The sequence below is a fragment of the Leuresthes tenuis genome, unplaced genomic scaffold (genome assembly GCF_036924035.1).
Source record: "Leuresthes tenuis unplaced genomic scaffold, fLeuTen1.0.hap1 SCAF_19, whole genome shotgun sequence".
Classification (NCBI taxonomy): domain Eukaryota; kingdom Metazoa; phylum Chordata; class Actinopteri; order Atheriniformes; family Atherinopsidae; genus Leuresthes; species Leuresthes tenuis.
This window is the reverse complement of record NW_027325373.1, coordinates 19250883-19278851: the sequence shown is the minus strand read 5'-3', so window position 1 is coordinate 19278851 and position 27969 is coordinate 19250883. Positions and strand designations below refer to the sequence as shown.

The window sequence follows — 27969 nt, the reverse complement described above, 5'->3', positions numbered from 1 at the left end:
AAAAAGAAAGGCAGTTAAGTCCTAGTACATCAGTCTAGGATAAAAGCCTATGCTAGAACCTTAAAAGAATTAGAATATTTTGCATTAAATCTGTATGTTTTTGAAGTCTACATTTCATTATTTCGGGAGGATGCTGCTTGACCCTTTCACAAATCTGAAACTTGATTTTATTTTATTTTTCAGCCTTTGAAAAAAACTAAAAACATGAAATGCAAAAAAATTGATATTATTTATTTTACCTATTCATTTTGTGAATACCTCTTTTATAGCCAAGCCAAATATATATTTTTTTAAACTGGAAATGGAGTAACGCATCAGAAAATTAGTAGCAATAGACTGCGTCCATCTGACCTGACTCATTACCACTTTGGTAAAAAAAAGTCTCACCATCCTCATATTGTCTCATTCAGAAAAGAAATGCAGTCACCTGATCTTTACAGAGTGAATTCCCTTATGTGATTAGTTTGTTCTATTGTCACATGTCCCTTCTTGAACCATATGTTGTTTTTTCAGAGTGTTGTGGATTTTCTTTTTAATGAACTTTTAATGTTTCTTAATGAGAGCTCCCATAGTCTGGTCACAGATGTCAGCGTTACTACAGTCCCTTCAAAAGCCAAGTCTGTTTGTTTTCTCACAGCACAACCAACTTTATTTTACAAGTAGGTGAAAGAAGCATCTATGACACAGACACAGCGTTGCCTTTATCAATGTTAGCAAAGCAAGACAAAAAACAGGCAACCTACAGAGAGACAAAGATACAAAAACCTCTGGTTCCAGGCAAAATTAGGAAAACTTAGCTGTTTGTATTACTGTTGCTTATTTGTTTACTCTGCAAGATGGTTGATTAAAATAAAATTCAACCTGATATCTTGAAGTTTCTTAGTTGAAACATATTTCAGTTCATGGAGCAACTGGAGCTCAGGAGGAATCTCAGTCATCTGCCAACAGGAAGATCGGTGGTTCGACTCCCCCAGATTACATGTGAAAGTGTCCTTGGGCAAGACATGATGAATGTGTGCGATGGAGAAAAAAAAGCATCGATAGCATGTAACATTGTATAGACTAAAACATGCTGTATGACTGTGTGCGACTACAATTAATAAGGCCAATGATTTCTGGATATAAGACAGAAAATACTGGTCGTTTAAGGGGACTTGCTATACAATACAGGCAGAGACATTATGAGACTATGTAGTTCTTCAGAGCACACAGCTCTTCCAGACTTTGTTTTTCTTGTCTATTTAAACTGAGCTGCAGCTCATTTGGCTGAATCTCCAGCTGTAAAACAACAACCATGACTTGGAAATGAAAACTCCTGCTCCTGTAAAAAAACATGTTGGTAATCACACCCGGAACTATTTGCAGTTTCATCTCCTTTTGACAGGCTAACAACACATTATTTGACTTGGTAGTGCATTTGCTCACTTTTACTCGACTCTGCTATTATAATCTCTGGATTTATCCAAACACTTTAGTGTCCAGCGGGCTTCAGTTTGAATGTGGGCCATTTTCCAGTCAGCTTCCAGTTGACTGCAGAGCTTACTGGCAGCTACAAAGTGTTCTGTGCTCTCAAGTATGAATACTAAATAAACAGAGGAACTGCAGGTGTTGCTTCATTCTTAGTTAACTATCAGTCAACTAATGCTGGAGACCAGGCACCACTTCAAAACAGCCATTATGAAAATATGTCTTCATTTCAGAGAGACAGAGGCAGCGCATATTAAATAATGACAGAACAAGTAAATGTTTAGATTACAAAAATAATTTACTCTTTTTCTAAAGCTAGCAGCTCTTCATAGTTGCTGTACATTTAGGATCATCCTAACCTAATATTCATCACTCCGACTTCTATGTCCTCCATCAAAGTGCTCCGGACCCTACTGAGTCCCTGTGCTGGGCTCGAGCAAAAAGTGATGATGAAAACCCAACTAGGAAGAGGAAAAATATGCCTTTTGGCACAACTTTACAGGAAAACGGTTTGTCTCAAGTACCTGGTATTGTTTAAGGCCATATCTCATTAGAAAAAAAAATATGAATTTAAGATTAATAAGTTATTATGCCACTGATAGTGAAGGAAATACCATGGAATTGCTCATTCAAAAACAACAATCCTTTGAAGCATTTGAGAGATTTTACTAAATAATCACACTATCAATGCGGAGCCAGTGCTGCAGCAAAGGTCATGGAATCACCATAGCCACTAAAATTAATCATCAGGGGACGATGAACAGCTCTACAAAAACCCCTTCTGACAGCAGCTGAGACATTCAAGAGTGGAAACTTTGGTCTCTCAACACATAACCCATATTCTTCACCTAGAACACCAGAAATAACCCCTCCCTCCAACGCTCTCTTTTTTATTTTTATTTTAAATGAATGAATCATTCATTTTACCAGCCACAGCCTTACAAACAGTCATATCAGGGGAAACGAGATGAGTGCTTCAGATTCTTGTCTGATTAAAGTTGCATGAGGTATACTCCTAAATATGCTGATGTCACACATCAGCTGTTGCTACTGTGTAATTTAACTCCAGCCACACATACGGCCGACGCAGTACAGGAGAGGTAATTGCTAAAAATTATGACAATAATTCTACATAAAAATTCACTCTAGCAGCCAAAGCCAAGAAAGAGAAAACTCAAAACGGATACCAAATGTTGTTGGAGCCATGAGGCTGATTTCTTTTCAAGGTCTTTTTATGAACTGAAAAGCAATAAATGACTTTATGATCATGAAATTTCATTTTTGAAATGTCAAACATGCCAAAACATCGTTGTGTCTGTGCCTCAAATGACCATTTAAAGTGACAGGTCCCTCTTTGTTGTGGTATTAACTCTTCATTTCTAAAACTAACGCCTGAAGCAACATGATTTTAAAAATAAACTTAGCATAAAACCACATCATTCCATACATACAATATTTTTGAAGTGATTTGCACGGAATAATTTTTTGTGTGTGCCATTTAGAAAGGATTTAAAAACTGAAAATCAGTAGTTTTATTGCAATGAATCTATTGAAGTTGAAGTTGATTATTTGGTTGATTTCTCAGCTGATACCTTGAAATTGCCCATTATGTACAATGAACTTTTAAAAAAAATAAATAAAGCACATTTTCACATAAACACAAAATGGTATCAGTGATTTTCTTTCAAAATCTACAAACAAAATTAGTTTTCTATGGGACCTTATGATTGATCATTAATTGCATGAAGAGACAATGGATAAGATGCCCAATTGATTTCAGATAGGAAATTAATAAAAACCATTACAAAAAAAAATATTACTCCTGCAATAAAACTATTCAAGTAGATCCAAACATGACCTATTGCCCACTTTTTGCCAATATACACTTCAGATCAAGTAGTTAAAATAATTGGAAATGAAAACAGTAATATCTGTCGACAAGGCTTAGCAGTGTGTAATAATTTCACAGAGCTCACAAAGACAAAACTGTAGTTAATATCTTAAAACAAAGTTTAGTTAAGACCCAATGCAGGTGCTTAACCATAGCCAAAAAGCCTGTAACTCTGCTGTGTCAGCATGTTCCATGTGGCCAAATAATACATTCATTACCCAATTTGTTTAGTCTGATAGATGCTGCTGGCATCAGTGTTAGTGTCTGACGGAAAGAGAGCGATCCAATCTTTTGACTAATGCTGCTCACTTTGTCCAAGTCTGGCTTATGTACATTGTTACCTCTGTCAGTCTTGTTTGCATCAGTGAAGTTAAGTCCAAAACAGAGCCTGATATCAAATGGGGTAAACAGAGCAGATTGTTAAGACTAAGACTTGTTAAGAGGATATGAGGTTATGGTCTTAATTTAATCTAAAGAAGAGTTTGTCTCAGCAGGACAAGACAGTAAATCAACCTCTTTAAAAAAAATAAATAAATAATAGATAAATAAATGTATAAATGGTACACCATGAACAGACAGAGCTGTGTTTTACTATGGCACATAACATACAGTAGATTTGAACAAAAACCTGAAATTAATTTTCATTCAGTCTTATTTTTATTTAATGTAAGGGTATAAAACCATTTTCCAAAGATCCAAGTGAAACATTGTGTGACATCGAGATTCAGTGAGACTTTGCCAAGAATTACGTCTGGTATCATCTTGGATTTTGTACTCCACAAAAGTACCAAAGAGTCATCATTTTATGGACTAAAATGTCTATGAGTAAAAGAGATTCTGTGACATCTGACCAATAATTTATCTTAAAGAACTTCTTCAACAACTAGAAGAGTTCAGAATATATTTATAGAAATATTGGTCAAGATTCCCCTAAATGTCTTTTTTTTTCCTGTCATTTCTTTTTTTAACATTGAAGTTATTAAAGTTTTAAGATGTTTTAAGATGGTAAATAAAAAAATATGAGGCGATTCTCATAAGTTTAGATAGAAGGACCTCTTTAAAGCAGAGAAGTGAGAAACTTTGGCAACAAGACCCATTACTAACCAGTTGTAAACATGTATACCTTAACACAGATATCCATCAAGCATTTTAGATTTCAATAGTTAAATGAGGAATTGCCTAATGCCTTAATGCGTATATTCCTGAAGTTAATCAGAAGTTTATGCTGAAGACCAAGACAAAGTCTTGTCGAAATTGTATTTCTAATATTTTCTTTATATCTGGAAAAGGACAACACAAAACATGAAAACAACCGTTTACCTGGAAAGCACCTGCTGATGTTCACAAGTTTCTAAATTACAGGTCATTCTTGCAACAGTGCATTTGCATGTTAAGTTGTTATTATGGCAGCTTCCAGTGACTCCTCATCATGAGCAGGGACCAGCCTGTGAGCCTAAAAATGCTTTTTTATTTTCTTTCTCCAGCTAATTTGAAAGATTGATTGTAAAAAAAGTGCATCTCAAGTCCATGCTTCATTAGTTTATAGGCAGCATAGAAGAAGGAAGGCCTTTTTGGGATATTTATAATCTTCTGGTGTCTCACAATTGTCAGATGTCTGGCTAATAGATGAAGTTACACTACTGGTCAGCCAGCAAAGGGTTGGATTTTTCCCCATTGCTCATTGGCCTTTGCCTCTCTCAAAGCCTGAAGTGGTTAGAAGTTCAGTGCTTTTCTGCTTAAAGTATGTTGTACTTTTTTCACCAGGGGGTTATTTTCAAGGATCAAAAGTTCCCCCAGACCATAACTGTCCACATTTTCCATGGCAGTCTGAAGACCCAAAAGGAGTTGCCAAATAGATCTGTTGATCTATCAAGAAAAAACAGCTTTCATAGTATATGCTTTTGCAAAGCTGCAGTTTAGCATGTCTGTAAAGGCTGGGTTCAGCAGCAGTACATAACCAGAGAACAGTAAAGCAACAACAGATTGCTGCATTCACACAAAATCTGGCCATGTGACACCTTCCCACAGGGTTTTGCAGAGACTTATGTGATCTTGGGAAAATAACCACTGTGAAAAACATATTTCTGTGACTCATTGCTTCATTATTTGCACTCTGTCCTTAATTAACTCTCTAGCTCTCTCAATGACAGCCTCTCACCTCTTTCCATGAAGCCAAATGCTGTCTTGCTTCATATTCAGCCTGCCTATCCAAATATTGGTACCGTCTCGAGGTGCCAACTTTCACACATTAAGAGTGACACTTATTCACAGTTAATATAATCACAAAGTGCTTCTCAAAGTCAAGGATCCGTAAAGGGTGCATTTTTTTTGGATGTCACTTCAAATCTCATCAAGGTCCATCAGGAGAGTTTCCTGATGGACTTAGTCCTTTGTTGGGTGAAATTTCAAGGAAATTGTCACCCATAATCCACCCGTAAGCACCCATAATCCTTTGTGAAGTGTCCAATATGGCACAGAAAGAAGATGGAAAAACATTGGCAAAGTATGCATGAATTCTGCTTGGAAATAAACTGAAGTGAGCTGTTGGCACCTTAATGCCTTTCATCGAACAATAGAAAAGTATAAATTATCTGTATAAATTACTGTTAGCGAGCCAACCAATAGTTACTTGATGTTTAACAGCCATGTCAATTTTTCAGCAGTTGTATGTAGAGTGTAATTGCAGGTGGGACCAGTGCCATCAGTGTTTATGGCAATACAAATGTACCCGTTTGTGTCAAACGGGTACTTTTGAGTGAAGGATTTATGGTATTCAGCAAACACAGATGGATTTGAATGCAGTCCTCCAAAAACCTAACAGTTCGTAGTCCTCTGAGACAGTCTGATAGCTGAAAGTTAGCTTGAGCTGGGACAGGTTGATAACAACTGATTTCTTCAGCGGCACTGGAAAATCATTATTTCAACACGTAGTTTCACAGAACGACTTTTGTCTTACTTAGCAGAGCAAAGCTAAAGTACCAACAATAGCACCACTCCTCAAATTGTTCGACATGTTGCTGATACTGTCCCCCAAATAGCAGAAAAATTATATATTTTGTAGATGTGCATTTTTGAAACAGAGCGGTGGCTGAATAAGGTTCAAACCTCAAAGGACACACAATTTAGAAGGAACCATCCTACCAAGGGCGCACGATAGACTTTGAAAAGCACTTACAGTCACTCAAAATTGCACGTTAGCCGCTTCAATTCTAAAACTACCAAATGGAAAAGTTAATTTCCTTTAAAACTGCACCAAATATTTAAATATTGAAGCTAAAGTATCAAAATTATATAATAGTTATATATATATATATAGTTTCAGTCAGATGTATAATAAACTGCAAAAATCTTAAACATACTGAAATTAAACCCAAGTGAGGCTGGAAGGTGAAACAGGGATAAAACTTAACACCCTGCAAGGATCAAATGTGATAAAGATATAAAGATAAATAAGCTGCTGAGTTTTATGTGCATCAGCTGAGAGCTTACTACAATTTTTCTGTGCTTTCTACCCTGGAATGTTTTTAGAATACAAGGAATTTGAGTTGAAGTGGCAGAATGTCATTTTCTTTTTTAAATGTGAGAGTTAAGACTAAAGAGGTTCTCCAAGTTGTCTATTAGTGTGCATTCTAACAAGCCGAGACAATTACCGGTACTTTTGATCATTAATTAATTATGTAATTTTATACCTTGTAAAACTGTTCATTCTACCACTTATTTTCTCTATTTACCAAGGTATCAAGCTGATAATTTAAGCACAAACAGCAAACAATTGACTTAGCTTTCTGAGGTGAAGCAGTGGTCCCCTTCAATGCAGAGAATAAAACTCTGAAAAGTAGATCCAAGCCACCAGGGCAAAGGGAATCCTGATATCTGAATTTAACTGTGCGTTTGTAGTGGAAGGTGATTGCTAAAATCTCACTAGAAAGCTCACACAACTCCAGGATTGTAACACAAAAATTTCCTTGTGGGATGTTCCACTGTTGGGAAAAACTGTGCTAAAAGCTGTTCTGGAGAGTGACCTTTTCAATCAGCTACAGGTGCGTCTTCAGGTTCAAACACACCACCTTACTGAAAAGGGTGCGTTAGATTTATATTCCAGCATGTGGAGCTCGTCGTGTGGGGTTGAGTGTAGCACCAGAGCTTCCTTTTTCAGAAGGATTTGAATAAAAGTGCACGGTTATACGGTAAAACATATTACTTAATGACATCATATTGAGTTAAAGCTGAAATCAAACCTTTTTTTTTCTTAGCTAGCTCCTGTGTTCTTATTCTACTGTCAAGAATCATACCAAAACATAGTTAAAGTGTGGAAAAAATTCCAGAAAATTATACTAAAAGTACCGAAAAGAAAAATACTCTCATGCTAATTGTTATCTTTGGTATTTATTATTATCATACTGTGTAATTATGTGACTAATATCTCATATTGTAACTGCAATAACTTGCTCAAATGTTGTACTTGGTCAAGGCAAAGGACATTTGTATTACTTCAAATGCTACTGCTAGGACATTTACAACTTAACCAAACTAAATTTTATCAAAAAATAAACAGTAGCTGTCAGATAAATATAAGCAAGTACAACATTTTTCTCAAAAATGCAAACAAATGTAAAATTTAAATACTTGAAATACTTCAAAGTTGAACTGGACTTATTTTGCTTACCTTTAACCACTGAAAACATTTGATTATAGATATTAGATCTTTAAAAAGCCCCCAACAACGTACTTTATTTCTTAATAAGGAAAAATGTCTCTTTTAAGATTTTTTTTTATAAAAAAAACCTAATAATTATAAGATTTGAACAGCACCAATATATCTCCACACACACACACGCACACACACACACACACACATCTATGAACTTCATTTTAAAAAGTACATTGTGCAGCAGGCAGACAGCTCTGTCAGTAGGAATCTTTTGAACGCTGAATGACTGTGTCATCACACCACATCCTGTGGAGGTAACCACTGTTTTGTCAGTTCACCTCCTCCACACTGTGACTTAAATATCACGGTGAAGCTGACTTGACATTTATAAGTTACATTAGAAACACTGAGAAAGCAGATAGGTTTGTTCATTTCTATCAAATAAAACCTGCCTATGTGTTATTTTTTTTCTAAGGAGCACAACAGCTCTTTCATTGTGCAGAAAACACGATGAGGGACAAAGTGTGTTGCAGTATATGAGCCTCCAGATGTGTTATTTATCATGGCAGACTGCCCTGTTTGCATTCTTGCAATGAAAGCCATGTTCATGATTCATTTGGAAAGGCTTTACTGCCCACAACTATTGAATGTGTTATTAAAAAGACCCCAGACAGAGAAACTCATCAACAGATACACAGTGCCCTCTAGTCTGCAGTGGTGTAGAGTAACCTTTAATACATTTAATCAAGCATTGTATGGTAATACGCTTTTGTGCTTCCTGTTCTTTATTTTAGCAGTGCTTATCTGACAACCCTTCAGACTTATCTTGTGGATCGTACATGTAGAAACACGACCTTAGACTGCTTAAACATGAAAATGATTTCATGTAGCTCAGGAGGAAGAGCAGTTGCCCACCAATCGGAAGGTCGGTGGTTTGACTCTGGCTTCCCTGGGCTACATGTCGAAGAGTCCTTGGGCAAGACACTGAACCCCACGTTGCCTCCCAGTGTATCACTGGGGTATGAATGTGTGTGAATGATTAGAAAAAGCACGTAGTTAAGAATGAATGTGTGAATGTATGAATGTGTGTGAGTGGGGTGAATGCGGCATGTAGTGAAGCGCTTTGAGTGGTCAGTTAGACTAGAAAAGCGCTATACAAGTACAAGTCCATTTACCATTTCCAAATTTGACAGAAAGTAGAGCAGTAAAGGGTTTACTTTATGCTGTCACTCGTGACGTTTTGACTCACTAATTATAGTTATTAGTAATTATAGTGTGGCTGCAGACTGCTTTCTCTTATTTCATATGGATTGTTTGCTACTGATACTTGTATATACTTACATTTCTCAGTGTCATGTACACATTGTTTTATACAACAAACAATACATTTGTTACGATATTTTAGTAAAACATGAGTTTATTGTATCTAAATTAAATTACCATAAACTAGACCTGACACAGCACACAGTACTAAGTCTCCCGCACTGCTTCAATAATGTTGAGGTCCAGGCTCTGGGGAGGATTCATCCCTCCATAAGTTGCCACTGATTTTCAGATTTGGCATAGCTCAGCCTTTTCTCCCTGTTTCCCTTCCTTAAGAATGGCTTCTTGACAGCCACCCTTCCATGGAGACCATTTCTGATGAGGCTTGGGCCAACAGTAGATGGAGCAGCTGAAGGTCCAGATGCATCTCTCAGGTCCTGTTTCAGGTCTTTGCTGGATTTTTTCCTCTTTCAGAAACTGTTCATCTGCTGTAGATAGTTTTTTAGGCCTGACACTTCTTCTTTTGTCCTTCACTTGTCCAGTTTCCTCAAATGTTTTAAGGACACACTGCACACCATGCTGAGATTTGCCAAGTTTTCAGATAATAGCTCTTTGGGAAACACCTTGTTGGAGCAAAACTGTGTTATCTTTGGTGTGTTTCATAAATGCAACTAAAGAAATGGGAACAATTACTGCGTTCTTGTGACAGGCTGCTGGTAACAAAGAGTCTAAACATAAACATTTAAAACTGGTTATTTGCTAATAACACTCTGTTAATTGTCTGTTATAGACACAACAGCCTTTTTTCTGATTGAATGATTCATAGAACTGGACTGAGAATGAGTGAAAAACAGCCAATGTCTGAAGAAAAACTTTAAAAGATCTTTGGTAAACCTGGAGAACTGTTGAATAGGATTTAAAAAGATTACAAGAAAGTTGCTTGGAAGAAAAATATGAAGAGATTAGTTATGGATAAAGATTTGTGCACAATGCTGTAGGTACAGTGGATTCATACAGTGGATTTTTCTTACGTTGAATCTAACCAGATTTCCATTTAAACACATTCGTATTTATATTGTTATGTGAATGTTATGCCACTTTAGACATTTTTTGGAATTTGTTTTGTTACTTTATGTACTTGTACAGTAGCTTTGGATACTGGGATGTGAACTGGACTTTGTTATTGGATGACAGAGAATTTTTGCCTTTTCTTAATGGTATTTTTACTCAATGGTCCCATATCATACCATTAATTCATCAAGTTCATGTAAGATCCCCATATCACTGGAACCTCACAGGTTGTTCACCATGCCCCAAAATGTTTCTCTTTTCCTTTAAGATTCAGCTAAGCTGAACTCTTAATTGCTAGAAGTGTATCTCACATAAAGCATAGAAGATGGAACTCCTGTATATTACCTGTAAACCCCTCATTTTAGCAAATGGGCTGTTTCAGATTAAAAAAAGTGCTCCTGCTGCTCATTTGTACAGAAACAGTTTCTGTTACAAAAGTGTTTTGTACCTTTCCTTTTCATATTTATGAAGCTGCTAAGTCTGCTTTGTAATCAGAAAAGACATCCATCCGTTTTCTGCCTCTCATCCAAGACTGAATATCATAAAAAAGAAGACATTAAAATATTATTTCTACATTATCTGACTTTTCAACATTCGATCTGAGTATTCCTGTGGCTTTTTTTATTAAAAAGGTGATTTAAACACTCAACAGGCAGAAACCAACCAACTTTATTACAGACTGCATGTGCTTTTGTTAGCATGATACATCAATTATCAACATCAGAATATATATGGCTCTGATTTCAAGGTACATAAATCACTCAACAAAATACCCTGTTCAGACAAACCAACGATACAAAGTGCACGAATTAAGTTGCTTCAAGTCCACTGCATCACATGACAGAACAGCTGTTGGGCTTTTAGAAAAACCAACAGAATTAAAGCTTACATTCAGAAACCTCCGTTTCATGGGACAGTATTTCTCAGCTCCAGAAGTTAATATCCCCATGCATCATATTAAAATGGGCCATGCTCGCACGCACACACACACACACACACACACACACACGCGCATATAAATACAAACTTAAATATAAACATATTTGGCACCATGTTTCAGCATAGAAGAAAAAAAAAGCCACTTGCAGTACAACATTGTTAGCATATGGAGGTAATATTTGATTTTGGCACGTTACAAGACCACTCGAAGTTTAAAAAGTTCATGTAATCCTGCTCATTACATGCTCAGTCGTCACTGAAAAGTTTTAAAGTTAAGACTAGAAACCCACTCGCTGTATATAGCAAGAATTCCTCCGTATTAAAATGGCCCTCCTGAAAGCCAACGCGGCCGGTTAGCTTCACGAACAGCTACTGACTTTATGTCAATGAAGTAGTGAATGTTGGATGAAAAGGAAAGCACCATATTTCCTTGGAAAGTTAAGAAACGGTCGCAGCTCTTCAGCGCCATAATGAGTAATGTAAACAAATGGCAACAAATAGTGTGACCTGTGTAAACCCTTAAAGCCGAGATGTCTAAGGGATGTGATCATATATTGCACTCTAGAAGTCCTCACTGCACAAAGGGGTTGTCCTGGCCTGTTCAAACCATCAAACAAAAGGTTGGTCTATAGATATAGAATTAATAAGGTATTCAGTAATACTATGTTTATTATAAGATCTTGTGTATATTAACATCGATATATAGATTATTTCAACATTATGATATGAAAGATACATATTTATAAATTGCTATGAATATAGGCAAGTGCTTCTGTCGAGCAGCGCCAGATATAACATAATAACTATTCTATGTTCACGTATTCTCATCCAAACAAATACAAATAAATGCTTTCACGCGAGGCTCACGGAGTAAACCAACGTGAAACTCCATAGTGAATATGAATTGAAGCCTCCCATGCACAGAGAGGTTTCAATACAGGTCGAGACTGGTTTCCAAACAGGCCAGCATGAACCTTAAAACCTCAGCATGCATGCTAAGTAACAGCAATCTCTGGTGGGTGCATTGAAAAACTACAGTTTAACCAGATATAGTGTCGAGTGTGTGTTATTGGGAATTGCGGGGAGCACAGTAAAGGTTTATCTGGGGTTGCACTGAACATCAATCTGCAATAAATATTGTCAACAACAGCCTGAGACCCACAACAAGGCATTACAGCCTCTTGTTTCCAGCCTCTCTACCTCCACACACACTATATTTGCACCAACATATATATTAGTTTCACATCAGAATTCTATCTTAGAGCAGCAGAAATACATATGCACTGGAAACTGTATGGACAGACGAACATTTCCTTCACTTCGTGGAATCTGTGTTAACCTCAGTCTGTGGTGGGGCACAGTACTATGTGTTGAGATGTGAGCTGGTGAGCAAATCCTGCGGGAAAACTCCAGCTATGTATGTTTGTCGGAGACAAAAACACATGCAAGTTTTATGCCTCAGGCTTGACTGGCAAGCTGCCCTGCCTCCTTGGTAACTCCGCTGTATCTTCCACAGATGTACCAAACCACCAATCAGAACCACCGACCCCTAAGATGAACAAATACGCAACACTCTACTCTACATGTAAATAGCCTGATTCCAAAGACATGCAGGCAATGTCCACCATCACGGATGGCTAACTCACTAACAAGTTTAACAACAAACTCTCGTGAAGCCCGGTTGAAATAAGGAGCAGATTCAAAACGCCGGCGGCATGCAGTTTGCGACAAAAGGAAACCATAAATAAAAAAGGCTGTAATCTTATTCATAACATAACTCCACGTTTGTCTATGCAAATTCACTCGACACTGGAAGCTCACAATATCCACGATCTTCAAGAAGAAGCAAAAACTGCATCAAGCTCTACCTCTATTACAAGCCAGCTTTATCCGAAAAATCACACAAACTATCTGTAATCTACAGTCCTGTTCTAACACAGTCCTCGTGTTCCGAAAGCCTTCAAAAGCAGGAGATAAAAAACAAATCTCCCCACTGCGTCGCAGCATCTCTGCTGCTGCTGCTGAACACGGCACCGACCACGCCGCACTGCTACTCGCCTCAGTGTCCTTTAACTGAAAACGAATGTGCAGAACTGATTTTAACCCCACCGGGGGTGATGTCAAAAGAAAGAAAGTTTTGCACCCAAAATGTACAGCAATGACGGTGGATCTGACACACAAACCACCGGGTATGACAATGCCAGCGCCGTCTGGACTGAGCAGCCCCAAGCGGCACACAGTCGCAAACATGTTCGTCTCCCTGCAGCTGCAGGAGGCAGTAAGATGCCCCAACAAAGCCCTAACGTGGACCATGATTGAGCCAAAATGAAGCTTTAATGGTCAAAGAGCTGCCTGGTTGCCAAACTGTACCACCCTATGGAGCCATCTAGAGGCCGGTGAGGTCCACAATGGCTTTGATAAAGATGGTGTCATCGCGGATGTAAGAGTTCTTGGCGTCAAGCTTGGAGAGCGGGCAGAAGAGCGGACAGCCGCTGGCGATGTTCATCTCGCTCACAGGCCTCTGGAAAGAGGAGGATGTGACATCAGGTCGAAAGGCATCGATGATGTGCTCCCTGTTGCTCTGGTCCAGCAGCATCAGAGTCACCTGGAGGTAAGACCAGACAGAGATCGTGTTTACATGTTTAGCTCAGTGTCTGTGTCTGATATTTATCAGAGCGGACGCACAAATACAGGGAGCAAAAAACTGCAGGTTAATGCCGCATAAGCAAGGAAAAACAGGCTGGAATTTAACCTGCCACGTGGAGGATGAAGTCCTTTTCAACTCTTTTTCTCATTCATTTATTCAGCCTTTTTTATGCGTTTAGTCATTTTTCATCCTCCATACTATCTATGTTATGTTAGCAAAGTTGCTGCCTGGCTTGCTTTCTAAAGGAGTCTGGGGGAATCACAGATTAACCTAACATGCATGTTTTTGGATGGTGGGAGGAAGTCAGAGAACCTGGAAAGAACACAGTACTGATATGTTATCATTTTAATATCACAATACCGGTGTATTACAATGCCCCCAGTGACATCAGGGGCCGAGCTCAGAGTAAAGATTTCACCCATTTCTGACCTGCTGTGCCTTAGAAGCTGGAACTCTTCTGTTTTTGCTTTGCTGTTAACAGCAAATTCTCATCAGCAGTTATACAGTTAATTTAAGAAAGAAAGGAGCTAATAATGCTCCGCCCATACTTTGTTTAATGTTTGATATTCTAACTAGGAAATCCAACATTTCCTTCTATTCTTTTTTTTCCCAGTAAGAAGTAGGAAATCCCATGTTCCTCTTTGTTATTAAGTGCAGCATCATCCGCTGGCTCGCTGCGACATAAGTTCAGAGTTTTAACAACCTGGTCCAGTTAAACACGACTGTGCCTAAAAGAGTGATCAGTACCAACTGTCTGCTGCTGAGCTGCAGCCAAAATAAAGGTATTTTTTTATATAGTAATAACGAGCTTCGGTGCTTATTAAGTGTAGTTTGTGTCCAAATGTATCCTTGAATTGCAAAGCTGCACACTGATCTTAAAAGAGACACATCCTATGAAAACAAGTGTCACTCCAGCTCCTAAGACTCACTGCTATGAACAGAGTTGTATAGACATGCTTTAAAAGGAAGCTGTTGACCAAAGCATGTCACAAACATTTCAGTAAATATGTCTCCTTTAACGCAGGGCTGACTTTGTCTCTAAGATCATCGCAAACTACAGTCAGGGGCACAAAATGTTGCATCACCACAGCTTTTTACTGAATGGGCATTTGAATTCAGAGCACCTAAAACAACGTCTGATACAAGAGAAAACAAAGCAGGTCTCAGGAAATTGTTTTCTCAAGACATGCTGTGATGGTAAATTTTATGTCTCAGGACTGACAGACTCTCCAATCCACATTAACCATTTGTATCACCCAGACACGCTAATTGTTTTAAACTATTTACTTCTTAATTAACACTCAGACAAGATAATTGTTTTAACCTCCTGTTTCTTAATTATCATCAAGACTGCATCCTGCCCCCCTCTGGAGATGTTGTTACACATCTAAAGGTATAAATGCTCTGGATTCCTTTTGTCTGTATCTTTTCATACCGCTGAATGGTGTGGACAGATCTTTTTCCTTGCAACGAAGAATAAAAACTTAGCCGGCCGGCAGAAAAAGTAAGTTTCTCTATTTCATTGCTCATCAGAAGTATTAGGAAGGAAGCGATTGAAAACTTCCATAACAATGCTTGGAAAAATGTAATCACACAAAAAAGAAGAGCCCGACGGTGTCAGCTCAACATGAAAAACAGAGGTACAAAATGTACTGTATATGTGGCTTTACTGTTCTTTTGTCTTGTGCTGTTGTCTTTTATGAAGAGTAAAATAACTTTTATAATGCACATAATGCATTTTCAGCAAAGCAAAACCTCCCTCAGGACCGTTAGTCAATAAGGACAAACACAATTGGGCAGCTGAAAAGGAAAATCCTGAGTAAACAATCCTGTTTCTTTATGTCTTTTACCTTCTGGTTGAAGGGCCATTTGAGCAGAGCATCACTCAGTCCTCTCATCACCACAAAGAACAAAGACAGGTGGCTGCCTCGCCCCGTCCCATCTCCATTCAGGTAGATCCGCAGACACATCTTATAGCCGTACTTGCTGGTATAGAAGGCTGGAAAGAAAAGAAAGGGGACGTCAGCTGCAGCCGTTTGCAGATAAAAGAGTTTCTGTAATCGCAGTTTAAACAATTTCTGGTAACATGGGAATGATCCATAACCAAGGGACTGCTGTCGTTTTAGAACCCATCAACTGATGGAAAAATCATGCTGCTGGTATTTTGTCTTCTGCAAAGACGTAATAATGTTACCTGGTGAAAACATGGCAGGGGCTCGGCCTGCAATGGCATCCTGTCGCTTTTTGGCAAAATCCGAGATCCTCCAGATGAAGACGCCATCAAAAGTGGTGGCAGACATTTCCCTCAGCCGCCCCTCCATCTCAGCCACAGTGAGGTCCTTCAGCCCCACCGTCCTCTCCAGCTGCCGCACCTGGAAATAAAAACACACCCTCGGTCCGGTTAATATCAATAATTACAGAACAGCAGTTAAAGACACATCCAACCCCAAATGTTTCTCTTTGGGTTCAGATAATTTAATATTGTGAGTATCTAAACTATTAGAGGGGTTAAAAATGTACCACTTATATACATTTCTAGATAGTAGGAAAGTAGAGCTCGGACAGCAGAAAATGTATGTATAAATGTCCAAATTAAGATCTGTTGTAAAGACAAACAATATCAAGAATTTGGATCAATGATTGTGATTCTGGATGTAAACTTATCTTAATTTAAATATTACAGCACCCCCTATAGGTGCATTACCTCAGGTTTCGTGATCTCAGTAGCTATGGGTATGTGGGATCGTGATATTAAATTCATGTTTTAAAGTCATATTTGTTTGCTGCTCAATATAAATAAGAATAAAAAGAAGGCTTCAAACAAAAGCTTTCAGCCACAACATCCGCTTCATCGTGGTGTTATTTCCAGACCAGGCTGCGATCTTCAAAGACATCTGTTCTTTTCACACAGGTTAAATTTGACATGAGTTTCTGTCTTCATGCTCAAATGTTTGAACACAAAACAGCTGAATACGAATGGAAAGAAGATCATATATTTGTTTCAATAACAGCCATGTTGATAGTCATTGTGAGCCTTTGAAAAATCTAAGATCTAAAATCTAAGATGAAAGTTGATGATTAAAAACAAAAAAACATTTTATTAATGCTTTTGTGCCTCCAATTATTGTCTTTAAATTATTTGTATTTTGGCAGTAACATAATCACGCAGAAAGTATATTCATGTCATCTGACACCAAAGAAAAGTTCAAATACTGACACTATGGAGAGGTGAGGAGTATTTTGGGACTAATAAGCAGATTCCTGAGGTTTCCTGAGTTACGCTGAATCTAAAAATGTGCTGCCTTTATCTGTTTAGTTTTGATGGAGTTTGTCTCGACCTTATACCTTGTTACTTAGGGCCTCGATTTTATCCTGGTCCAGTTTATGCTGCCGGTTGCTGGCCTCCATGGTGGTGGCAAACCTCTCCACCTCTCTGTTCAGGACACACACCACATTTTCAAACGTGCCGGCTTTCACTTCAAGTTCAGTGCACCTGCGGCCCAGCTCGGCCACCTTGGTCTTCTCGCTGTGGAGCTGGAGCTCCAGCGCTGCGCCCACCGAGCTGGGCAGGGGTGTGAAGGAGGTAGACACAGAGAGAGTGGGAGGAAGAGTTGGAGGAGGAGGGAGAGGAGCTGAAGCAGGTGGACCAGGGGGACAGGAGCTGGAGGATGAAGAGGAGGCGGCGGCTCCCTGCACGGGAGGCCCAGAGGAGGTGGTGCTGAGCAGGGAGACTCTGGCCTCGAGTTCCCTGAGGGATTGTTGGAGCTCTACCAGTTTGTGTCCGGCTACTTCCAGTCCCTGGGGCTGCAGGCCCTCCATGCTCACTTTCATGCCCATGATGTAGTGCAGCAGCAGGTTGAGGTGCTCGTAAGCAAAGGCGCGCTCATGGTCATGAATCTTCTCCTTCTCTACCTACAAAAAGGGAGACGTAACAAGGAAAATTTAGACAGAAACCAGATGAGAATGAGTTCCAATCGGCTGTATGAGGACTGTATGAAATGTATTGTCAAATAGGATGCTAAACATCATATCCCTTTGAGACTAAATATATAAATAGTGTAATACACCAATTGAAACCAGTAACAGACAAAGGCAGCAATGATAATCTTGTTAAATATCAAAGTCCTGGTCAAAGTCAAATTTATTTGTATAGCACATTTCATGTACAAAACAATTCAAAGTGCTTTACATGAAATAAAAGCATTGCAGCGGGGGGCTGAAAAATTCATTAAAATGAGTTGAAATGAATAAAAACAAGCAGTTTAATCTCCACTGGCAGTTTGTTCCACTTGTTTGCAGCATAACAGCTAAATGCTGCTTCTCCAGGTTTAGTCTGGACTCTGGACTGGACCAGCTGACCTGAGTCCTTGGATCTAAGAGCTCTGCTGGGTTTATATTCTCTGAACATGTCACAGATCTGGTGAGAAACCTTGGGTTTAGCTATTAATATCACCAGATTCATATGTACAGAAGTGGAAAAATGTGTAACAACATACAGATTTGACCAGATGGTGCGGTTGTTTGTTATAAAATGATATGAATCAGAGCAGTTATCAGACAGTACATCAAATCAGTAATTTGAGGTCACACAAATGTTTCTTCATGCCAGCGTTTCATGAGAAAAAGAGTTAAATATAATTTAACCTTAAAAATCTTAAAAAAGCAAGACTTTTTTAATTAGTGGGTCCACTAAAATAGGCTTACGTGCTTCTACATTTTAAAAAAGTACATTGTTTCAACACCTCTTGTCTGAAACACTTAATTTTAGCTACTGTCTCTTTAAGGGACCAACTTCCAAAGGCCCAGTGTACACAGTGTGACTGCTGCTCAATCTTGGTTTGGCAGTGAGACGCACTAACCACGTAGCAGACATTATGTACGTGTGTTTCCTGGTGCTGTCATTAAAAGAAGGAAGAAAAGCCAGGAATACAAACAGAGCAGAGTAATCTAGGGGAAAGAATAACTTCATCTGGAATAAACTTTTGTGATTCTACAGACCTTTTACTTGCACAAAAAGATAAAAGCACACTTGAGAGAATAGAGATAACCTGAAAAAGACAAACAGACACTGCAGAATTTAAATGTAAATATTGAGAAAACACTCAGGATACTTACAGACATGTCACATCCAACGACATGAAATCGACACGGCGTTCTGAATTTGCTGCAGAATTTAATATGGTCCACGTACTAGAAAACAAAAAGAACAAAGAAAAAAATTAAACCATGTGATCTTCTTTCAGTTTTTTTTAAATTTGTGATATTTTTTTCGGAAGAAAAATGTAACTACAATGCACAGATTGATCGATTGGCTGAGCATCAAACAGTTTTTAGATGTTTTTTTTTTACGTCTTTTATTCTTTATTATTGGTACCGTGTGGATAGCAAAGATTCTCTTTTGGAAAGTGAACACACCTTGTGCATAGCACTGAATAATTCTATTTTTTCCCTGGTCAGTAAAAGTTCAATGTTTTTTTTGTTTTTTTTTATGCAAGAGTACTAATAGCACTTTAAGTTCAAGGTTTTCTAAAATAAAATCTATACTATAACTTCTATCTTTTGAGATGAATAAAGAATATAAGAGGGTTAAGGACCTACAATCGAGTGCATGACAGCTTTTCTGTGTGAAAACCTGGAGCTCTTCGTTTTTTAGATTTACAGGGACCCCGTAGAAAAAGTAGAAAAAGTTTTAATATAGGTCAATGTTTTTTAACAGCTGGGTCTTTGACCAAAATAAACATGACAAATACATTTTTGTTTATGGTTCCTATTAAGAAAATCAGAAAATCTTCAATGAGGGGCACCAGCAGGATGTAAATACTGAGGCTGAAATATTCTGTGTTTTGCCAGACAATCTTCCAGCTTGTCTGCATGTTGTTTACAGACTCACCTTTTCTCTGGGTATTTTCTTCTTGGCACAGCCTTCACAGATCATTGGGTACTTGGGGCAGATCTCATCATGTGCCTGAAAGAAGTGACGGAGCATCTTTTAACGTGACACAAACAGCCACAGCGATCTGCTACACAGGCCCAGACGAGCCACGCTGAGAGCCTCTAGTCTAAATTAAACATTTCTAACCTTGATGTTTTTGAAGTGAAACGGCTCCTTGCAGTACTTGCAATTGAGCGTCCTCTCCGGGCACTCTCGCTCATTATGCCGCTCCTGTTCATTGAAGCGGATTCGTTCTTTGCAGGAGGGGCAGGGGATGATCATGAACTCGCACTTCCCCTCGTGGTTCAGCTGTGGAAACAAGAGTTTACGCTGAGCTGAAGTGGCCGAATGGCAACAGCTTATCTGTACAGACAGTACAGCACTGTGTAAACACTTTAAGCACTTTAATGTTTAAATTCTGATCCATCACCATCAGGAAGACGCTTCGGAAACATTCTACAGCAGGATGATGAGCCTGAGTCATGAAGAAGTATGTTTAGCCACAACAAGAACAAGGAGTTCTGCAGCAGATGATGTTGCCCCCACAGAACCCAGAGGGACAAGCCATAAATAAAAACCACGAATAAGGCGTTTCCCACAAATGCATTGCTTTTAATAAACACAGCGTGACCGCTTACATATTTAGTTTAACAAATGTTTGGGCTACATCCAACTGCTGGTGATACAAAAAGCATCAAACTTAAATCTGCACAGAAATCTGTAGAATTTACTTCTTAATTTCAAATAACAGAGAAGTGAGGGTTCTTTTTTATTTTGGTTTACACTGCAGCCCAGACTTAACACACAACAACTCAGAAATGACAATATTTTTCAAAAGTTGTGCCCATTTTCCCATAAAGTGAAATGTAGGACAAAAATGTTTTTTGAAGAAAGTAATGCCGCTATTTTGTTGGCCACAAAGTCTGGAGTGGATACAACCTCAAATTGTGGATTTCTTTCAGTGTGAAGTTCAAGCCACTCCAACTGCTTTAGAGCTCTGATCCTTAACATGAAAACCACAAAATGACACCAATATGTTTGTGCGATAAACAGAAAGTATCAGTTTTTCAACAGGAAAATGAACCAAACACACCTCCAAGCTCTGTGAGCGCTACCTCATGAAGAAACAGTGTTCCATCTAATGCTCCGCAGTCACTTTCCTTTCAAATGCAGAGTAAAGGAAAAGCAGCCAACAGCTGTTCAGCAAGGCTGAGCTAAGCTAGCGAAACCTCGAAAAGCAACATGTGTTGGACATATCTGAAACCCTTAAAACCAAAACATCATTTATTAAATAAACTGATCTCAGTTTTCATAATTATATGACCAACGTTACTAGAACTGCTTAAAACCACTTAAAAGACATAAAGAGATAAAACAGATTGAGTTTTATCTCGAACTGACTCTGGGATTGATTCATGCATTCATATCAAGCAGGTTGGACACCTGTAACCGTTTATTTTCAGGATTATCCAAACAAGCATTTGGTCGACCTCAGCTCAGTCAGAATGCAGCAGCCAGAGTTCCCACACAAAGATGGAGATTTGAACATATCATTCCAGTACTAAAGTGGCTCCACTGGCTACCTGCTCAACACAGAATCATCCATAAAGCACCTAACGATTTTTCTCCGGTACATTTATAACTTAGATCCACAAAAAAAAACGTATCAGTAGGTCCCCTCACCTCGTACTCTTTGATAGTGCCTTTCCAAGTGCAACTTTCATTGATACAAACAGCAGACAGACTTTCAACTTCCCTTCGAACTGCATTGTCGGGAAAAGCCTGAAAGGCAAAGCATGAAGTTTGGACACTGTAAAAAGTAACCGGAATTAAATCATTTGTAAATCATGAACACAAACACAAATAGAGCATATTACATTACGTTTCATTAAAATTAAGACACTGTTTGTAAACGCAGCTTTAAAGTTTGGACAGTTTAGTCTCTGAAAGCTTTATTTTAGAACTGGTTAACAAAACTAAGTCATACTCACACATCCTTGTTTCAAAATCGATGTCGGCTCCTCAAAAATATCCTCTTTAATACAAGCGTTGCATTTCTGGGGTCCATTACTGCAATAAAACAACAACAAACACTGACGTGCTGCTCAGTGAAAACATGCAAAAATGAAACTGTCAGTGATGGAAAGTTACTGTTGGGGAACTATCCGTGGGTACTTTAATAAGTATCAATTCAGATTATCATTATCATTTTAGGATAAAGTAATAAAGACACATTTTATAGATTAAGCCACAAAGGAGGATATAAAGTAATACAAATTATCTCTAACTGGATGTGTCAATAGTTGAATTACACATTCTACAACAGTAATTGCTAATAAGCAATAATCAAGTCAATCTTATCCATTAAATCAATAATAATCTCATAGGAAATTTAGACTCTCAACTTTCATGTCATATTGTTGCTTCTGTTTGCACTATATGTGCTGTTACGCAGACGACACGCTGCTATATGTTTCTGTTAAGCCCAACAGAAATATATTTGCGCCCCTCTGAACTGCATATAGTTCATCACAGATTGGATGACTGAGAACTTCCTTTATCTAAACACAGAAAAAAGGAGGTGCTTGTGCCTGGATCAGCACGTAACTTTAGGTAAATTTGCTACTTTTTTGTCATCTTTACTTGGAACAGGCCTACTGTCTCCCTCCTTTTTCGCTCACCTGAGCAATTCCTCTCTGCTCTGTCTACAAATGGTCCAGCAGGAAGACATCTAGAGGCTCCCATATAACCCCTTTCTTTATTTATTTACACTAGCTGCCCATCAGAATTCAGTCTAAAATCATTTTGCTAACTTTCAGAGCTTTCTTTAATCATCCAATTAATGTTTAGTTTTTTTGCTCAGGGGCAGCCGAAACAAACTGTAAACAGAACATTAACATATTTTAAGTCAATAATGACAAACTGAAAATCATTTTTTGGAAAACAAAGCTAAAACCTTCAGGACAAATCGCAATCATCTTAATCATTTATTAAACTATAACAGAATCAGAATCAGAAAATACTTTATTAATCTCCTGAGGGGATCCAAAAACACACAAAAAAACCAAATACAATTTAGTTATTTTTGTTGTGGTTTCAATCCAAACGTGGCAACCAGGAAAGTGACCGACTCATTAGCTTGATCCAGTTTTAAAGAGTTTATCCAGTGTTGGCATGACGTCCAAACCAAGCATCTAATCATAAAACACTGGGTACAGTCAGTCCAAAATCCATAATTCTAGTTTTTAACTCTCACAATGAAGCACATTTAATGCAACACACATAGTAAGAAATAACCAACTGAATAAAATACGAGACAATATAACCGTGGATGTATTTTCTTCTTTAACAGTTACGTTAAACATAACAGTTAGTTCATAACATGTATTTAGTTCCAAACGCTCTCTGACCATCAAAGTTTTAAGGTCATAAAAAACAGATTGGAACTGAAAAACATTTTGGTCTCCACCACCCTCTGAGAGAAATATCTGTCTATTCGTTCGATGTCTTTGTTGCAGCTTACTTTCTAAAACAGTCTGGAAATAGTCAAACAGTGATCTGAATGTTGTTATAAAGCATATAATTGCTATAAAACTTGATTATAGATTTGAGATAATAAAATATGGTTCAAAAAAGTAATTTTCTAAATGTCTAAATTTGGAAAAAAACTTCTTCTCTGTAGGATTGCTCATTTTATTCAGTTAAACAACTTGACAGCTTCATTCTGATCAATAAGAGCCTCACCTCACAGTCCTGTTGAAGCAGTAGGAACAGAAGCGATGTCCACACTGAGCCTGAAACGGCCGTCTGAGTATATTGTGGCAGCAGTTGCACAGGTGCTTGTCCTCCAGCTTGTTACCCAGGATCTTCTTGGGGAAGCCGGGCTTATTGCTCTCCATGGACGAAGGAGGGGACGGTTCCTGGGAGGCCATGGTGTCTGTTCACACGTCACACCTGGAAAAGACGCTACAAGTCAAGCCACAGTAAGAACTGAGTGGTAAATCTGCCTCTGATCGCGGCTGCTCTAACCTGCCCCTCATAGCCATGCTTGGCCACTTAATCATTCACCTTTCCCCCAGAGAACAACTAGCAGAACCCAATGGGGTTGAAATAGTTAAAGCAGACTAGGAAGATGAATTTGACTGTCAACGTTGAGTATTTTAAATTTGCTAATTTGCACAGTTTGAATGTGCTAACTTGAGCTGTGAGGGTTAATTAATTCAATTTTCCATCATTTCTGCCATTTAATAAACTCAACAAAATAACTGCCTTTTCAATAAAATAACCAGATCAAATGGTTTGATCCAGAAATATTTTTGGTTGAAGCTTTACAGACCTTCCATGGTGACTTTCCTGTCTTGACACAAAGTAAAAATGGAAGCAGTTTGAAAAAGCAAATCTTTTTGCCAAACAATATAAACTAAAAGTAGATTTTGACACAAAGCTGATAAAAGAAAATAAGTTGGACCCTTATTTGGACTAGATTCACATTTACTCTTATTATGTAGGCTGAAATTATATGGAGCAAACCTGGAACTTCTGACGCCCTTTAAAGTCACACCTTTTCCCACATGATGCACATTCTTCCGTGTCAGTTTGTAAAATCAGTTTCGATAACTTCTTTACACATAACTGTAAATGTTTAAATGTGTTTTTCTTTGTTGTGGATGCCTGCCAAAGCATAAAGTCACAGCTATTTATTCGTCCCTGTTGTAAATGATGACTATTTTCTTTTATTACTTTAATTAACCCTTTCTGTAGCGCCCTCTGGTGTGCGGATGCCAGCACCTACACTTTGTTTACATGGGAAACCAGTTGCTCACTAAGCAACACAAAAGGCCTGTAATATCAGCTTCCAAATCATTGGCAAAACACCAACTACAAATATGTGGAAGTATTCATTTATGGGTCCAACGGCTGTTTTGTGGTTAACAAAAGATCCACTAACCCTCCTTTAATTTTCATTACTACTGTGTGAACACGCAGAACCTGTATGGACTAAATATCAGCCTTAAGGTCGGAGACATATGTTGACAAGAACTGTTTTAAAGAGCTTTAATAATTATATTTTAGCAGCATCATCATCAAATTATACAAACAAGCGAGAGAAATACAGGAAAAATAATAAAGGAAACAGTTTCTTTGAAGCTACTGGTCTTAACAGTACTTGTATTCTTCAAATGAAGCTGTTAACCCTGAGCCTGTGACATTTACATGACAAGTTACAGAGCAGAAAGTGGAGGAATGTCAAAACAAGTGGAGGCAGGTTTGGAATCATGGCTACAAGGAGGCGTTAACAAAACTGTTTGCTTTAGAAGTGTTAGGGAACACTGAAAAAAAAGTATTTTGTCCTTTCCTTAAACCCAAAAAAGACCAGACCAAGAGCAAATAAAATTTGTTCAGTTTATGATTACAGGAGATAAACAAAGGCAGCAGCTGAGGATCTCAGGCTCCCAGCCAGTTAATAATCCAGCACCGGTGGGCCATTAGATGTGTCTACATGATGTGTGTAAAATCTTATCCTGCTGTGATGAACAGTGTTATCGGTGTGTGTGTGTGTGAGTGTGTGTTTGTGTGTGTGTGTGCGTGTGTTTGTGTGTGGCAGAGCATCACAGGCCAGCTGTGAGGCCCACACCCTTTGTTTACATTTCAACTCTGCATTCATGGCTCCTTGCTCTTCCTTTGGAACAAATTGGTGACGGTTTAATCTTTCTGCTCAAACACACGCGCGCTCAGCTCAGCCACGGGGCTGGCAAACCGCACATCCATTGTCTCTATTCTCCTCTTTCCTTTTCCTTCCCCGTCTCTGTTGCTAAGCTATCAGCATCCTTCAGGCAGTAGTGGTACCCAGCACGCCACCACGCCCCTTTGAAAGCTGAAGCCTGCTGCCTGCAAGAGACCGTTTAGTGGAAAAGCCTTTCGCAAATGTTGTTCCAATCACCAGAGTTTGCACTTACCAGTGTTTTAGTCTAAACTGTCATCGCGTGCAGAGGATGTGAAATCACCTTTCCTGGTCGCAGGTTGACGCTCTTGCGCTGTGCCGATATTAAATGTGGTTTTGAAGCCGGCTGGAGGTGATTTCTTCAACGTTAGCCACATAATACAGATGTGGTCCCCAAACGCGATGGCTGTTATTGTCCAATATCGCCATTGCACTTTCAGACAGGGCGTTACGTCATCCGGTGGGCTGAACGCGGGTTGACAGGCAGACGGGCTGTGGAGGCGCCCGAGTCATTGGTCCAGAACCCGAAGGGGGCGGGCTGCTGAGCTGGAGGAGCCCGTAAACATCCACATAACTGACTTCATCCATGCCTCACATACTCCTCTGTTCTTAGTGCCTCTAACGTTTGCTTCTGTCTGTTTTACGCACCATAGTGCTTCATTGAAATATGAAACTATAAGTACGCACATTCAGGGAGCAAAAGCACAGATTCCGTAAAGTAGAATTTCAGGTGGCAAAAGTACATAGAACTCTTAATAGTCTCAAATAAATACAAATACCCAGGGGTGGTACTTGTTTCTGTTTAAACTTGTACTTCACCACATTTCAGATGCTGTAGTTGAACTTTTCCTGCCAGTGTACTTTCACACAAAAAACTCCAATAAATTGAAGTGAATTACAATAGGACATAAAAAGCGTATTGTACCTTGTTTAAGGTAATTTCCCATAATTGTTTTTGAAGGAATACCATTTCCTCAGCTGTAAGCCTGTTTCTGTCACTGTGTTGCACAAAAGTTTCTCATATTGGACAGAATGTGGAGATGCTAAGACATCATTTTATGATACAAAGACAGACTTATGAGGCAGAATTCTTGGATACAAGGTCACATCATTTTAAGATACTAATTCTGATGGACTCAGTCAGAATTGTGAGATACCAAGACGTCATTTTAAGATACTATGTCAGACTTTGAGATGATGATACAGAATGCTGACATACTAAGAGTTTTGGGATACCAAGACAGGATTCTGAGAAAATATGTCAGGACTTGTTGATAAAACACATTTTTTTGTGTGTGTGTGCTGAGGGAGAACTTTGAGACACTAAATTAGACAATTCATGTTGTGAGCAAGTCCCTTACTCAAGTCATGTAATTCTCTACAAATATTAGCTTTACTTGAGTCTCTTTTTTAAAAAAGAAAAGAAGTAATCCTCTAAAATTGAGTAAAGCAGAAACACAAAATTACATTAAAAGGCCGAGGCTAAGTTCATCAAATTGTTATTAAAACAATATTTGAGTAAAAGTCCTTAAAAAGTATGAATCTGACGAGGTAAAATAAGTCCATCTACCTGTTTACTATTCCCACTTAATCAAATTCATGGTTGCAGGGACTTGAGCTTATCGCTATTGGGCAATAGACAGGTCACCATTCATCACAGGCCGCACAGAGACTAAGCATACACCCTCACACTCACTCCTCGGGACAGTTTAGGATCACAAACTAACCTGACATGCATGTTTTTAAATGGTGGGAGGAAGCCGGAGCACTGGAGAGAACCCACACATGCAAATTTCTCCCAGATAAAACCCAGCTGGGAACCTTCCTGCTGTGTGCTAACCACCACGCCACCGTGCAACCCTTTTGAGTCTTTGCAGTCTTAAATTTACAGTGTAATGTAACACGCCATTTTTCTGAAATGAATGCTTTTACTGTTAATACTTTAAGTATGTCTTTTGTTGTTATTATTCATACTTACATGCTTTTACTTTAGTAACATTTTTCAAGTAGGGATTTTATTTTGCAGCAGCAGGTTTCCAGGATGATACTGATATTTTTCATGTCATTTTCTACTTGTACTCCACCAGATTATTTTTTTCCAAGTTTATGAAATTTGTTAATTACAGTGCATGGATAAAAATACTTACGCCACACTGTTAGAACAATTTCTTACAAGTACTACAATTGGTCGGTATTGTTACTTTCACACAACTTCTTAAGATACTAAGTCAGACTGAAAAATCTTTCAAGAGCTGTGATTCTCTATTAAAAACAGTTTCTGAGGGAAAAGGTTGTTTTTATGGTGTGGTATAAGGACTCTGTTTGAGCATCGTGATTTACTACCAATTTGAGGTGCTATTTTAAACGTCTATTTGTAGTATTTGTA

At 38.5% G+C, this 27969-nt stretch overlaps 1 protein-coding gene across 1 annotated transcript; it reads right to left on the bottom strand.

Annotated features, from left to right (window-relative positions):
* Positions 1-11027: 11027 nt before the first annotated feature.
* Positions 11028-26205, bottom strand: LOC140277057 (TNF receptor-associated factor 2-like). The gene is made up of 11 exons (XM_072371941.1): positions 25819-26205; positions 23606-23815; positions 21853-21931; positions 21545-21643; positions 20009-20170; positions 19820-19894; positions 19045-19119; positions 17275-17841; positions 16124-16301; positions 15780-15928; positions 11028-13887 (listed from the first exon to the last, which is right to left on the bottom strand). The coding sequence occupies exons 2-11, from the start codon at positions 23791-23793 to the stop codon at positions 13669-13671; spliced, it is 1791 nt and encodes a 596-aa protein (XP_072228042.1). The 5' UTR covers positions 23794-23815; positions 25819-26205; the 3' UTR covers positions 11028-13668.
* Positions 26206-27969: the final 1764 nt, after the last annotated feature.